Source organism: Oxyura jamaicensis, chromosome Z (genome assembly GCF_011077185.1).
Source record: "Oxyura jamaicensis isolate SHBP4307 breed ruddy duck chromosome Z, BPBGC_Ojam_1.0, whole genome shotgun sequence".
In the NCBI taxonomy this organism is placed as follows: Eukaryota; Metazoa; Chordata; class Aves; order Anseriformes; family Anatidae; genus Oxyura; species Oxyura jamaicensis.
Window position 1 is genome coordinate 49813275 of NC_048926.1, and position 15629 is coordinate 49828903.

At 41.3% G+C, this 15629-nt stretch overlaps 1 protein-coding gene across 1 annotated transcript in view; it reads right to left on the bottom strand.

Moving 5' to 3' along the window:
* Positions 1 to 9430, bottom strand: part of ISOC1 (isochorismatase domain containing 1) — a 16173-nt gene extending 6743 nt beyond the window's left edge. Inside the window, exon 1 of the mRNA XM_035310020.1 lies at positions 9051 to 9430. Coding sequence (XP_035165911.1) covers positions 9051 to 9347 — 297 coding nt within the window. The 5' untranslated portion in view covers positions 9348 to 9430. The remainder of the gene's footprint in view (positions 1 to 9050) is intronic.
* Between the last annotated feature and the right edge of the window lie 6199 nt (positions 9431 to 15629).

The window sequence follows — 15629 nt, forward strand, 5'->3', positions numbered from 1 at the left end:
GACTTGGGGGGTCCTGGTGTACACCAAATCGTATGCAAACCAGTAATAAGCCCTTGCAACAAAGGTGTCCAATGGTACCCTGGGCTGCATTAGAAATGGTGCCAGGAGGACAACAGAAATGATCCCTCCCCCGTCTTCAGTACTGCTGTCTACAACTCACCAATGTGTCCAGTTTGGGGCTCCCCTGTCAACAGAGATGTGGGCACACTGAACAGAGTCCAATGCATGGCCACAAAGAAGAAGGACCTGAAGGTTCTCTCTTCTGAGAAAAGGCTAAGACAACTGGGACTGCTCAGCCTGGAAAAGAGTAAACTCTTATGAAGTTCTTATAAATGTTTAGAAATAATTGAAGGGGGTACAAAGTGAATGGGCCAGGCTCTCTTCAATTGTGCTCAGTAACAAGACAAGAAACAATGGGCACAAACTGAAACGTGAGGTTCCGTCTGAACATCAACAAACTCTTTTTTACTGTGATGTTGCCCTGACAGGTGGTGCTGTCCTCCTTGGAGATTGTGAAAAGCTGTCTGGACATGGTCCTGGTTGCGCAGTACTGTGGTCCTGAGTGACAAGATGGATTGGACCAGACTACCTCCAGAGGTCCCTGCCCCCCTCAGCCTTTCTGTGAGTCAGGTGACATCTTGCAAAGCTTTCCATTTCCCCCAGCCTCCCAGACAAACATAATCTCCATCCATGACTGCCCCAAGGAAGAGCACTAGGGAATGGGGCAGGCAGGCTGGTGCTAAGAAAAGAATGGTCAGCTTGCCTGCAGGCCTCCAAGAGCCTCAAGCGTTCAGTTTCCACCAAGTGAAGGTCTCTCCAGGTGCATTCACATAGGCAGACCTATGGGTCTTGGCCTAATGGATTTGTAAACTGCATTTTTATGCTGCTTGAAGTGTCACTGAGATTGGTCATTTGGGCCTCTTCCCTCCCTGAGTCAACTACCATTCATGCTCATGGAAACTAGCCTGCAGGGTCTGGAAGTCCTGCTCAAAGCAAAGTGGAATCCTTGCCCTCCACTCTCACAGGGCCTCCTTCTCCTCCCTGCCAGAACAAGCATGGGATGGGGCCTGGCCTTCTGCTCTTGCACACCATCTCTACCTTGACTTAAGCATCCTGGGTCTTCGCCCTCCACTTTTCAGGGGTAAGACTTATGCTACTTCAAGTTTACGAGTTAATGTTACTTTGAGCCAAAATATAAGGAAAAAGGTTTCACAAGTCTGATTTTGTTATGCGTCTGAACCAAATGAATGGCAGTGATACCGAGCAGTGCAGTACAGCCACAAATAAGGAATCAAGATTTTATTAGGTGGGAGACATAAGTCACTTTAAATGTACATGGAAACTTCTGAGCTCTGAAATGGGACAAAGGAGCACACTGCTTACAGCACTATTAAAAAAAACTATCAACAAAATTACATTCCTAAAATTTACATTTGTATTTCCATCTCTTAAAACTGACACAAAATCAGACTGAATTTAAGATTAAAAAAGACCTTCACTTTATACATGATTTAAATAGTGCACATGCACTTCATTACATACACTGCTTCATTGTGCAGTCAGTTTCTTTTGTCTATGAGATCTTGTAGCACAAAGGTGATGAAAGTCCAAAGGCTAAAATGAAAGCAGAGAAGCTTGTCTGCATTACTACCAGAAACTGAACCGAATGCATAGTAATGATGAATATAATCTCCCCGAGTTTCCCTTGAGGACGCCAGAGTGTAGTGGAAGGGGGCTAAGAAAAAAAAAAATGTAGTATTTCCATACAGTTTGAAAGAGTGCTTTTTATTTGTATGAAATTGCTTGCATTACCTGCAGAAGCAAAAGATAAGGCTCCAGCTGTAGACTACAGGAAAAGAAAGGAACTACATACTATTCTTAGTTATAAGGCAACTCAACTGAAATTACTTCAATTGAAAAGCTGTTCAGCAGACTGATAAATCAAATTGAATAAACTCCTCCTGGCAAGCACCCATTAATTTTCTACACTTCATTTTCTGCAAACTGAGGTTGAGGTATTTTAAACTAAAATTACAAATACCAGTAAAATATTTTATTTTGGAAGAACGGGGAATCAGGAAACCTTACATAATTAGTCTCAAATTTTTCACTGATTTATCTCATGTCTCTTAAGTAAGTCACTTTTAATCTCAATTTCCCAGGCTAAAAAAAAAAAAATAGCAGCTGCCATGCTCACACATACGAAATGGCCTGTTCAAATTACTGTGAAAAGTACTTGTGTGTTGTACTGTAAACAGCAAATTCCCACACCTCTCAGATTCAGTATGCCGCTACTCTCAAAATGTCCAGTGTCCGTAACTGTCATTCCTCTAATTCTTATCCACGAAATGGCAACACCATTACCACAAGCAATTATGAACACAAATTCAGTAATAACTGTGGAGCAGATGCTCTAACACCAGACCCACAGATGCCATGGTAAGATGGGAACGCATCACAAAAGACACCAGGAAAATCTGTTTTTACCAGGAAGGCACAGCAGCACATAAACAGGTTACTACAGGTGGTAGGATCATGGATGTTTTCAGCAGTCAGTAAGGCAAAATAAGAGATGATTTGGTCAGGTGCTGGCTTTGCACATGAGTTACAGAAAGCAGCTTCCAGAAACCTCTCCCAAATTCTTCTTCAATTCTGCACCATGTAGTAAATGAAGCCTGGGACCAAGAATGTTTGAAAATAGAAGTAAATATTGAGTAACTGTCTCGTTCTGTCTCTCTACATACACTGTCCCTCTATGTACTTGCACAATACAGAAGTCACTTGGCGGCAAGTACTGAAGTACAACTGAACACAGCGAGTGCCTGTTTTAACCCATTCTAACTTTGGCCCTTACTAGAAACAGACTATTCAACAGTGACATTTAATTTCCCTACTGCTCAGCAGAGTAACTGGAATTGAAAATGCCTATCAGTGTGTCTCCTACTCCAAAAATGTGTCATTTTTGTCTCAGCATTTATATGACAAGCAAAGATCCTTATTTTCTTCTATAAATCTATCCACCACTTTAAAAAAACTTAAGATCACTTTCAACTAGGCAAATCACCATGGGATTCTAGATTGATCTACATGGAGTTCATCTGCTGACTTACCGAACACCTTCCTATGCCAGGGCAACAGATGGCAGTAGCTTCCTCAGCAGAGGAACAAAAATAAGTATAAAAGAAAAGTCAGCAAGAAGTTGAAGAGTCTATCCTTATAGAAGCATCAACTGCGCTAAAATTTCTTTGCAAAGACCTACATAGTCTAACACATGTAAACAAACAAACAAAAAAAAGCAATACGCAATTTATATAACTCTTACACAATCCATCCCACAGCTCTATCTTTACTTTTCATCTCTTTCCTCACCCACAGCACTTGTTGCCACCAAAGAGCGTTATTTCCAGTTATGTCCATGGTGGATTTGAAAAAACAACAGCATAACTGTACATACAAAAGAGGAAGGTAATGTACAAACATCTACTACTACATCTCAAGACTCAGATCAGGTCTCAGTTTATTTTTTTCCCCCCATACTTTGAAATGTATCTAATGTTTGCAGTCTTTCCTCCTCCAACCATAATAATTTTAATTGCTCTCCTCGAGGGCCTTTTCCAGCTACAGTCTACAGTGAGGCCACCAACTACTAACAGTAGTACTTCTTAGCCCACACTACTTTTCAGTATCAGTAAAGCCTCTGAGAAAATGGATCAATTCACGGGCCTTCCATTCAGCTTGTATCTTCCAGTATTTTATTTGCCTCTTTTTGTGTGTATGTGTGTGTGTGATCAATGATACTTTGACTCCTGAGGTCCATTTTAACCTCTAAATCATTACCTAAATCCTCCCTCATCTTTTATTTGCATAGTTGATTATTTCTACCTTAGTGTAATACTTTCCTCTTTGAACTGCATTGTATTTCACCTTGTTTCTCCAACTTTTCAGAAAAATGCAGATTTCTATTCTCTCAGATGCTTGCATTTCCTCCCAGCTTAGACCTTATTGCAAGAACAGCATTCACCCCGAGTTACAGTAGTGACTCGTGTGACTATTTCCAAGCAGCAGACTCAGAACAGATTTTATTCTGTCCCATTCATTATTTGTCCCATTTGACAGTAAATCACTGAAGATAACTGACTGCCTTTCCAGCCAGGGCGCGTCCTTGTCCCAGACTTCCACTAAATCCCATGTGTTTACGACAAGCATTACATGGAGCAGAAGCAAAAACCTTTTGCTTTCATTTATTACCAATTTGGTTTAATATGATTTAATTTCTGTACTTCAGTTTAATATCAGGAACATTAAAACAAAGTTGTGTTGACAGTATATATTTGCTACATAAAATCTTTTACAAAATCTAACACAATTCTTAAATTCATTCTCGTATTTATTTTCTACTAATCTCTATTTTCTATTAACTTGTAATCTGCAACAAACTATGCACCAAGTGGCAGAACAAGGAATGGGAAGAAGAAGATGGTGAGATCAAAACCAATACTTGCTTGCTTTCCCCAGAAGAAGAGATTTGAAAAGACAGAGAGCATCAAGAAGTAGAAAGGCAGGCTGGACAAGCCAAGAATGGTATTCCACTGCAGCCACACATTCTCTGTCAAAATCCACCCCAAACAGAAATCTGCTCAGCTACAATACCATTAAATACCATTTATTATTATTATTATTTTTGTATCAGCTAAAGTTCCCCTAAACTGTATGCAAGCTTTTGCATTTGTTTTGTTTCAGTCCTCCTAGTTAAGTTATCAGGACTTTCTTTCTTCCAGCTGGAAGTTATCCACAGTAAAACAAGAATAGGTATGTCAGATGGCAATGTAACCTGATGCAGTTCTTTTACCCAGCCAGAAGTCATCTCTAGGACCTTATCCAGACCAGGATTTAAAGGTATGTTACCAGGAGTTACACACAGCTTTAAATCCTACTCTAGAAAAGGCCCAGGTGAGAAAGGACTGGTGTTTTTTCCACATCTATTTCATCTCTGATCATCATTAATCATACAAAGTGTGACTGTGATGAAGGACTGTAATTACAGAATCAACCTGACAAAAATATTCATGTATACTAGCTCTTTATCTGTACTTTCCCTACCAAACTTCAGGGAACCGTTACACAAAAAATGCAAATTTCCCCCAGCATTTGTAATGGATGAGAACCGAAGCAGAGAGTGTCCCATGTGACATCACTTATAAATGTCTTGCCAAGGTTATGCGCTAGTAGGGCAGAACAGAGGACCTTGCAGATACGTTATTTCAAAAATTGCATAGAAAGACAATGAAAAGAAGTTGAGTATCATATTTTCTGATCATTTGTTTTTAAAAGGAAATCCATCAGATTCAGTTTTATGTTGTTGTTTATCTTTCAAAGGGAAAACAAACTGAAGATATTCATCTGCATGTAGTTCAATGGAAAAATTAGTTTTAAGTATTATGATCATATTAAGTTTTATGATCATATTTATTTTATGTTAAGCTGAAGTGCATTCTTTTACATGCAATTCAATACTTAAAAGTAAAGATTTATCTAGATAAGCACATCATGTACATATAATTAAGATAATATGAAATTATTGATAAAAATCTGAAGTGATCAAAACACCTCTTGTGGATTAATGATACACAAACAGAAGTGTCTCAATTAGAAGAAACCCTTAATTTTTTTAGCTCCTCGTTTCCAAGTGTTCCTTTCTTCCACCTCAAAATACTGTTTCTTAATTGCAGTAGTAACAGAATTTAAAACTGCACCATTAAAAGTTTAAAGTAAAAATAATTCCTCTCACCTGACTCACATACTGTAATCTGTAGTTTGGCCAGGGTTTTCCTGGTCTTCAGAAAACGTACTTAGACTCCTGAGTTAGGGTTCCTTCTACTTCCAAAACATCTGCATGCTAGACAGATGTACTAAATATGCATAAATACGTTTGTGTATAAATTGTTTTATTTTTATTTACTCAGCAACAATTAAGCATCATTCTCCAAACATTTCCACACAAAAAAGATATGCATGAAATATCAACATGTCTTTCAAGAAGAGCTTAAAGCAGAGGCCCTTTACGCTCTTAATTCAATAATAATCTTACCCTTTTACCTACAGCATCTTGAAGTTACAAGTTTATAGATGTAGAACAAGTATTACCAATGAAAGTCACCCTAAAGTTAGGACAGCAACAGTGAACTCCTCTATTACATAGCTATAATGAGCATAGCTGTTTTCTCTTCTGATATTTCCTGTGTTTTTCCTTACTGCTCCTCTTCTCTCTCCAAATAAGGTTACAACATTAACAACAAACACAATAGTCCTAGCAGTACTATTCAGATATATTTACAGTTAGAAAAGGTTAAAGCAGTCCTACACTTTTCCCCAAAGACTATAACTATTATTCTGTTAAATGTTTTAAAACATGTAAATTCCATGAAAAGTAATCATCTCCCTTCTGTTAGTCCCTCAAGGTGTAAGTGTATACCCTCCTCACCAGTTGGAAGAGATCAGAGAAGTTCCTCTTTGTTGCAAATGTATGGTTGAGAAATTTCAAGACCAGTAGCCAAGCTGAAGAGCTGGCTCTCTTGTAACCTCTCCACTCTCCACGAGTCTAGATGGAAATCAGAAGTTCAAGTGAGAGTTTTGTGGCAGTACAGCTAAAGAGAACAAATGTAGCTATAAGAGCACAGTACAAAGGCACAAATATGACTGGAGAAAAAACATCCAGTAAAAACATCCCTGTACAGATCAAGTCTTATATTCAACTGTGCAGAGTGGTTTTCAGAGGGGAGCATATGGTGATTTCTCAGGGAGATTACTACCTCCCTCAATTGCAGAGACAGGAAATTGAAATAGTCCAGTCAAACATCATTCAGTGCTGGTATTTCTTGAGATATTGCAACAAAACATCATTTTTCACAACAGGTCTGCACAGAAGAGGAATCATTACAGACAGGGACACAACCACATCAGGGGTTAAAAAAACAAAACAAAATATTATAAAATACATGTGTGCATTTAGTTATGAAACACCCCCACAAAAAATACTGAAATTAATATCTAGAAATATGGATTCTAGTATCTATGAGTCTTAATTTTAAAGCAAATATCTTTCTAAAAAAGCAAGTCAACTCACATCAGTGAGTAAAGGGTATCCCCCTTGAAAGACATGTTCAAAATAGTATTTTTACTGACTATGCTAATTGCAGAGTTGCCAAATCTGTGTTACATGTAGATGCTGAAAAACATCATAAAAATAAAGGCAAACAATAGTGGCACTGAACGAATCAGCACAGGGAAAGAAAGTAGAATCTTCCCATCTCTAAATCTCATGCATCCTGCACAACCTAAAGTCTTAAAAAGCACAGCTGTGTCTGCATCAGACCAAATGTTCTCAAAACAAGTGATCTGTGAGCACCTGCCGGTGGCTTAAGGAGAGCTGACTGACATCACTGATGTCTCCATCTCATTCTCAGCTGCTAAAGCACATCACAGAGGTGACTAAAATAATATTAAAGTACTATCCTTTTCATATCAACAGTTGGTATTGTCAGAATTGTAACAGTATTAGTGAAAACAGCTAATCAGTTAGACATTGTATTTACACTGTGGCTCATCTGGAATCCTTGCAGTCAAGTTAAAGCTGCGTAGCTGTCTGCACTCCGGAAGGACATATTCTTCCATGTCCCAATACTGACCTTTTACACCGTGTATGTACCGCTACAAATGCTCGAGTTGCATTTATAGTTTCAGTACAGCCATCTGCAAAAGGGTCTCTGCAGAGCAATGACCTGCACACAAACAAAATTCTGACCTGCACTGCTGCCCTTACAGCCTCAGATTACAGAAGGTGTTTCTGAAATCCTTACTTGACTTAACACCACTTGTACCAACTCTTGTTGCAAGTTGGGAAGACTGTCCTTTGCAGTTTCTACGGCTGGACTCCCATCCATTCTGTCTCCAACGCATGAAGAAAGAAGGCTTTAAGCTAAATACGATGGGTGACAAACAGTAAAATGAATAATGAATGACCAAACAAGTTTTTAAATGAGTAGGTCCTTACTTTTGTTTCCATACACAGGATTAAGGAAAGGAAAAGGACTTCAAAGGCATCCTGGATATACAGTCTAAGCAAACAGGCCACCTTGAGAGTTTACGAGTTCAAGACACTACGGTTAAGCAGAGTTTACAAACACCATGAATTAGACTGTGTCTGGAAAGAGAGCAAGGACTAGCAATGCTTCGGCATTTATGTCATCGTTTTTTCAACTTACTTGTAATTTTGGCTTGCCAAACTAATACTTCTTCGTTACAAATTAGGAAGTATGCTCTGAATAAAAGCTATTTTATTTATAAAAAGGTTGAATCCTTTAACGTTGGAAAAAGGAAAAAAAAAACAATTTTGCTTCGAGTGCAACTACTACAGCATGACTGGCACGAATCTCCGGTATGCATAAAGACATCTTAGTATGAAACACACGTACTGTATCTGTCTGGCAGTCTGGTCTCCTGGTTTATGGCCACAAAACTAGTGAGTTATGACCCTGTAAGTTGTAAAGAGCTCTTTAGGCAAGAATGGATACAGAAACCCTAACGCTGTGAAACTAAGCTCTGGAAAGAGCAACCTTTGAGTTTCCACCTAACAACATTATCGCTACTCAAAGCCGGGCAACTCCATCTGCCTCTTTTAAAGGAGAAGTGTTTATTAACCCAGCCACCGCTCCGCTTCCCTCCCGACGGATGGAACAAGTTCTCACTCGCCGCACACACGTGGCTGGAGCTCAGACGCCTCCCCAGCCGAGCGAAATTAAAGCTTCCACGCGGAAACGCCGCGGGGCCGGCCGCCCGGGAGGCTCCCTCGGGGCCGTCCCCGGCTCCGTGCTCCCCGGGCACCGAACAGCCGCCGCACCGAGGGCTGGGGCACCCGGACGGCTGTGCCGTGCCGTGCCCCCGGCAGGGCGCCCCCAGCTCCCCGCCGCTCCTCCGCGTCCCCTCCGGCGCCGTCGCGGACGCCCCCCGGTCCCGGTCCGCCCCCCAGGTCCCAAACCTGTGGCGGGTCTCACCTGGATCTGCAGCGGCACCAGGCGCACCTTACAGCGCTCGCTGACCAGGAAGCCCTTGGGCAGGTCTATGTACTGGCTCCACTCCTCGGCGAAGAGCTGCACCACGAACTTGCGGTGCATGTCGATCTGGTCCCCGTAGAGGCTGAGGAACTTCTGGATCAGCAGCTCGTAGCCGGCGCCGTGCGGCACGGTGGAGGGCCGCGCGAAGACCGAGAAGCAGAAGAGGACGGGCACGGAGCCGCCGCCCGCCGCCGGGCAGACCCCACCCGGAGGAGCGGCTGCCTCTGCCGCCGCCATCTTCAGGGGCAGCCGAGCCAGCTCGCTGCGGCCCGCTCCTCCTCCTCCTCCTGCTGCCGCCTCCTCCCCTCGGCCAGGCGGGCGGCGCCGGCGGCCCCCAATCCCGGCTGCGGCTCCTCCTCCCCGCCGTGGGGCCCGGCCCGGCCCCGCCGGCCCTCGAGGCAGGGCACGCCGCCGGGGCGCGTGGGGCGGGCGGGTGGCGGCTGTGGGGCCGCTCTGTGGGGCCGCCCTTTTCCTCCGCCTCAGCCTCACAGCGGGCAGGGACCTGTTGCTGAGGGCCGGGAAGGGGTCGGCTCCCTCGGGCTGCCCTCGCCCACCCGTGGCAAGCGGTGGCTGGGTGCGTCACGGCGGGGTGCTGGCAGGCAGGTGGCTCCGGAGCGTCCCACCTGCTCCATGCCGGGCTCTTCAGATCCACGGAGGTGTGAGGAGGATGCACTGCATCCGCACGTTTTGTCATTTCCAGCTTCTCTACAAAAGTCCCAGATTAATTAACCTTCTCTCCTTTCTCTCTTACCAGGAAGTGATCAGCTGCTGGAAATGTTGCCCGCATCTTTGCTGTAACTACCAGGTCTTCTGTTTCTCCTCAGTGTGCTTGAAGAACAGGCTCCAAGCAGCTCGTGGAAAGAAAATGCTCTCTGTTAATACCACATGGATGTTCTTATGCATTGCCCAATGTAGTGGCACCACCATCAAGTTTTATGCCAGTCTGCCTGGCTAAATACCAGCAATCTGAAGCTTGAAGCGTTACTCATGTCAGAAACCTGTAGCTGACATGTGGGATGCCAATTCACTAGATTCGTGTTTTGCTTTTTTATTTATTTGTTTTTACAAAATACATCACTTACATGAATTGATTTAAAAACTGCAAGTGTAAGGAACCTTTCAGAATTATATATGTACACACTGACAAACTGACTAGGCACTGGAGCAGCTTGAAGAGATTATTTTACACTCCATCCAAAAAGCAAATGTGCAATGGCTTTTGCGCATTACAGGAAAAACGTGCAAACTATATTTTGCCTAGGCAGTAACTGTACAAAGTAAAAATTTAAGACAAAAGAATTTGCAAATCTAAAATATGAATTGATTTTGTCTTCTTTTACTGTCAGTACAATCAGAGGATTTATACACAGTTCCAATCTTCTTTCCAATGCAGATAGTGTCAGTCAAAGTGTATTCAGTCCAACTGAGTCCATCTCTTTGATAAAAAAATATTTTTAAATGATGAAAGCATAAGAGATTCAGTCCATCTGGGCTCTGTTTAAACATTTGATCCAGTTTTCTGTGTGGTAATATTTAGCTAAAAAAAGAGCAATTTTCACCTCCAGAAATACATACATTGGAGCCTTCCATGAAGTCTGTACTACAGCTAGTCTGTACATACAGCTAGAATTACATTACACCTAGTCTGCTGGCCATAAAAATATCCAGTAGCCTGAGTTCAGGATTTATGTTAATTATTTGTCCATGCTTACTGTTCTGCTGATTTAACTGATGAATACAACCAGTCACTTAATGCTATTACAGTGGAGGCATAGAGGGTAAACAATTTTATGGCCCAGTCATTAGCTGGCTTGAATAAGTTCCAGTTTTCTAAATTAAAAGGTGAGAAATTGAAAACTCTTGGAATTTTATGTATTTTATGTGACTTAAATTGGTTTCTAGTTCTTAATTTGTACTTTGTTTTAACTGAATACATTTCTAAAATTCAATATATTTTTGCAACATCACATGGGTGGTGGTTTTGTTGATTAATGATGTCTTAAATCTGCTTATTTTTTCCATTATAGCAAAACATGGCTATCTGTATTAAGAAAATATGCCACAGCAAGTTCTTACCTTTCTACAATTACACTCTACAATGAATATATTTGAATAGAAATTACTCTGTTATTATGCAGAATACATAACCGATATCTCAGTATGTTGGCAAGATTCGAGCTTATTTAAATAGCAGAAAAATTTGTTATCAGGGCTAGGCTTGTGTAATGACAAGGAAACTACTCGGATTCATCTAGAAACTCCACGAGGAGGGACTCCTCTGCAGCTGCTGTCAGTCACCCCTGTCTCCCAGGCCCTGCAGCAACCAGAGCCAGTGGGGGCTGCCTGAGGTCTTGTAAGCAAAGAGGCACAATGGCCAGATCCCTGCACATATGGAGGTAAAAGCTGGCAGCTGCCTTCCTCACCACACAACCCACCTGTCTCTACTGGAGGACACCAAACCTTGGCCTTTATCTGCCTCTTAACTCCTCTCGTGTCTTTCCAGATTGCCCTGGATCTTTTTACATTTCAAATCCTCTCTTCCCCCAGAAGTGCCACCATCAGGCTTTCCACTAATGCAATTTTTCTTCTGAAAAGACCTTGAGTGTTTTTTAGTAATCTTCTGTGCTTGGACCACACTGACACACAGAAGAAGACACTTCTGATGGAGGCTGATCTCAAAACTGGTGCTTCAAACCTGTATTAAGCTATCTTGTTGCAGCAATGTAACCATATTAGCATACTGCTCAGCGGATATAGCTTAAGTTTTGCAGTCCTGGCTTTGCAGTTCTGGCTTTGCAGTCCCAACTGAACCTCTCTGCTGACTTCAATATATCTGGCTAGATCTGCATTGCATTTTGAAGTACCCTTGAAACTGGGCTTACAGCCAGATTTAGTTGCTATCTGTGCTACATACCTGAGATAGCATCCCTTGCACTGGCTGTGGGGTAATTCTGCTGATACTGGTGGAGAGAGGACATTGTAAGTGTGTACTTTGTACTTCAAAGTCATGCAAACTGTAATGTGGACTTGCCTCAGCAGCCCATACCTGGCATAGCCACCTCCATTTACCTCATCTGCAGGAACATTGTATTAATGTCATGCAAAATCCTTGCTAAGAGATGTCTATATTCTGGATGCAATTGCTTGTAATGGTAATTTTTGTACGGAATGGTTGTGTCTTTGGGCATCCTGTATGTCAAACCAACCCTAAGAACAGATAGTTCAGGTATAGTGTAGAGGTAAGCTTTGATTGCCTATAAGTGAGCTAACCAGCCTGCAACTGTGTTGATGCTGTTCAAATGACAGACATGTTTTTGCAGCAGTGTAGACAGAAGGAGGTGTGACTGGTAAAAAGATCCTGGATTTTCCTGGAAGAATAAAGCATTATTCACCTGTTCTGTAGCTTGATAGGTGTTTCAAAGCTCCATATTTAATAACCAATTCAATACCATATCACTTAGGCTGTATTTTCATATCCCAAATTGCTTTCATGTATAATGGCAGTTGGAACACCATAGTATATGTGGCAGTAGTGACCATGTTGATAAAACAATTATAATTTTTAAAGCATTTACACACGAAATAATTATATGATTATTTTCACTGTCCTAGGACTTTTTCAGATATGGTAATGATAACCCTCACATTTCTATTTATATGAATAACTACATCCTTCTTCATTATTGACATTAAATGTGCTATAGTCAATCTGTTAAAGGACATTCCTAGTGTTCTGATTATCTTTTATCTTCCTCTGAACAAGAAACTACAACAGACATAGTTGTCAATATTTATTTCTTCAAGATCAAGCATTGCTGCCACTTCTTTTGAGGCTGGAGAATTACTTGGTACAGAGCATTGCACCAGCTGCTGAAAAAAAATAAAAATAAAAAAAATAAAAAAAATCTAATGAGCTAATGTAAGTGTACAAACATTATATACTTTGACAGTCAGACTAAATGCCATCAAATGGAAGAGGGCTTTCTTTCTCCCTGGTTTCAAGCTGGCTAATGCCAGAGGCAGATATGTAAACTCATACTTGATGGAATCCATTTTTTTGACTGTAGGTTGATGAATCTGAAATCGTTACATTTCCTTTATGATAGAATTGATCTGCATGTCTTGCAGTTGCTCTACCATTATCTTTACATGTATAAGTTTTCATTTTATTAGGTTTGCTTTGTTTTGGTTTGTGTTTTGGGGGACTGTTGATTCTGCAGTTTTCATAGTTTCAACAAGCCTCTTTTGTTCATACCTGAAGGAGTTTGCATGCTACGCAGAAGGTAATGTTTTCTAGTGCTGTCACATACATAAAATGGTACCTTTTTCTCTTCACTCATCCTCTTCAGCAGTTACAGATTGTTCTAGTTTCTCTAATTGGTTGGACAGACACCTGGGAAGCTATCAGAGTCCCCAGGTAAACAGGATTTTCAAACTTTGAGTAGTTTTGCTCCCACAAATGAGTTGTTCACTCACAAACCAGTGGCTACCAGTTCAGCTTGCTTTTCAGCTGCATTGTCATCTGTACTCTTACTCTCTGCTTTGTCTTTATCCCCAGCTATTGTGGCTTTTCGTTTTTGCATAAAGCTGTAATAAATGTTGACATTAACAAGGTCTAGTAGTACCTCCTGGATGCAGCATTGTATGTGTGGTAGCTGATTCTAACTGTGGTAGGACAGGCAAGATTTGCTGAGCAGTTTTGTGGACTGTATAAAGCATGCTTATGGGCTGTATGGCCAGGGTGCTAAAGCATCACCTTAGAGCCAGGGGTTCTCCAGGCAGACAAATGGATCACAGAGATCACAGGTCATATTCAGTGGTGGAAAAGAGGTAGAGTGAGGTACCTGGTTCTTTGAGGAAGGACTGGTGTCTCTCCATTAATACACTGAAGACTGAAAGGTGTGTTTTGTGCTGTACAACTTTTGGTGGGTCGTGATGCTTCTTCCACAAATGGAAGCAGTGCATTTTTATTTTTTTTTTTTTACTGTACAGTCTGTTTCATTCTTGGTAGCTGCTGTGCACAAAATCACAAAAGCTATTTATTTTCTCAACTGATCATTATTTTATTATGTTGAGGCTTACTTTGCTTCCATTTATAAACTGCATGACCTTTTTGTAGTACCTACAGCAGTGATTGCATTTACTGGTGAAAAAAGAAAGCATTTGATCTATTTGAATAGTCAGGACAATTAAAAACTTCAGCTCTCAAAGGTAAGTTGAAGCCATCCCTGCAGTCACTTTCTGTCTAGCAAACTGAGTTTGCCGTAACTGTCATCCTTCTCTCCAGTTTTACATAAATCATCTTAGTCAGCTACCTGAAGACAGTAAATAAAGCCAGCGGTGATATTTACGTTAAAAGAGGCCTCAAGGAATAGTAGTTATTATTATTCTGTAATGCACCAGACTTTATGGGTTGCAAAATCCTCTGAGATGTCTGTCTCTGGACCCTAGGAATAACTGAAAGTGTGCAAAGGGTTTTTTAGGTAGGAGAGGGCTGCTCCACTAGGGAAAGCAAAAGACAACACCAGCAAGTACAGGGTCCCGCTCTGGTCAGACCAGAAATGCAGAGCAGTTTGGCAGAAGCCCGTGGTCTGGTGATTGCTCCATCATGGCCTGCCAAACCCCGAGGAGCAAAAGCTGGCTGAGCCTGTTGGTGCACATAGGGTCTCAATGCAAGGTCTGTAGTCTTGTAGCACAAAGTATATGAATCCTGGCTTTGGCAGATAGGGTAAGGTGTACAGGTTAGCCTTCACCCTTTAAAAATAGAAATAGATTATTCTGAACTAAATTTTGCAGTGTCAAATACAACCAAATTCTTGCAGTCTCTGCTCCTTTCTCCATGTAAATAGCTGCCTAAATCAAGAAGGTTCTTCTATCACATTTTATTCTTACATTTTCTCTGGACATGCTCTTCTTATTGGAGTATTTTCTGTCCTGTAATGGTAGGTATAGTTCCACTGTTAAAAGTTATCAGCAATCTGTAACACAAAGGAAAATGATTGAGATTTTTAAGAAGATAAATATCTTCTGCCGGCTGTTTGAATGTCAGCATTCATCTCCATTTATTATTAAATCAGTCACTTCAGCCCTCAGTTTCCCAGTTCTAAATATTTTATTTTGAGGATGTAATTTACTAACTCAAGAGCTTTTTCAAAAGCTTTCTAACTTGATTACTGTCATTTGGAACATCTGCCTGATAAACTTCTGCATTAGCAACCATTGAATGACATGTGGTTTTCATTCCTCAGGAGATTCATAGGTTTAATTCCAGGAATCCTTAATCCATGAGTGATTTTACATTAAAGAAAGAATTATCCCTTGCTTCCTTTTTCCATAAAATTGATGCTTCTCTTCTCTTCTCTTCTCTTCTCTTCTCTTCTCTTCTCTTCTCTTCTCTTCTCTTCTCTTCTCTTCTCTTCTCTTCTCTTCTCTTCTCTTCTCTTCTCTTCTCTTCTCTTCCCGTCCCGTCCCGTCCCGTCCCGTCCCGTCCCGTCCCTTCCCTTCCCTTCCCTTCCCTTC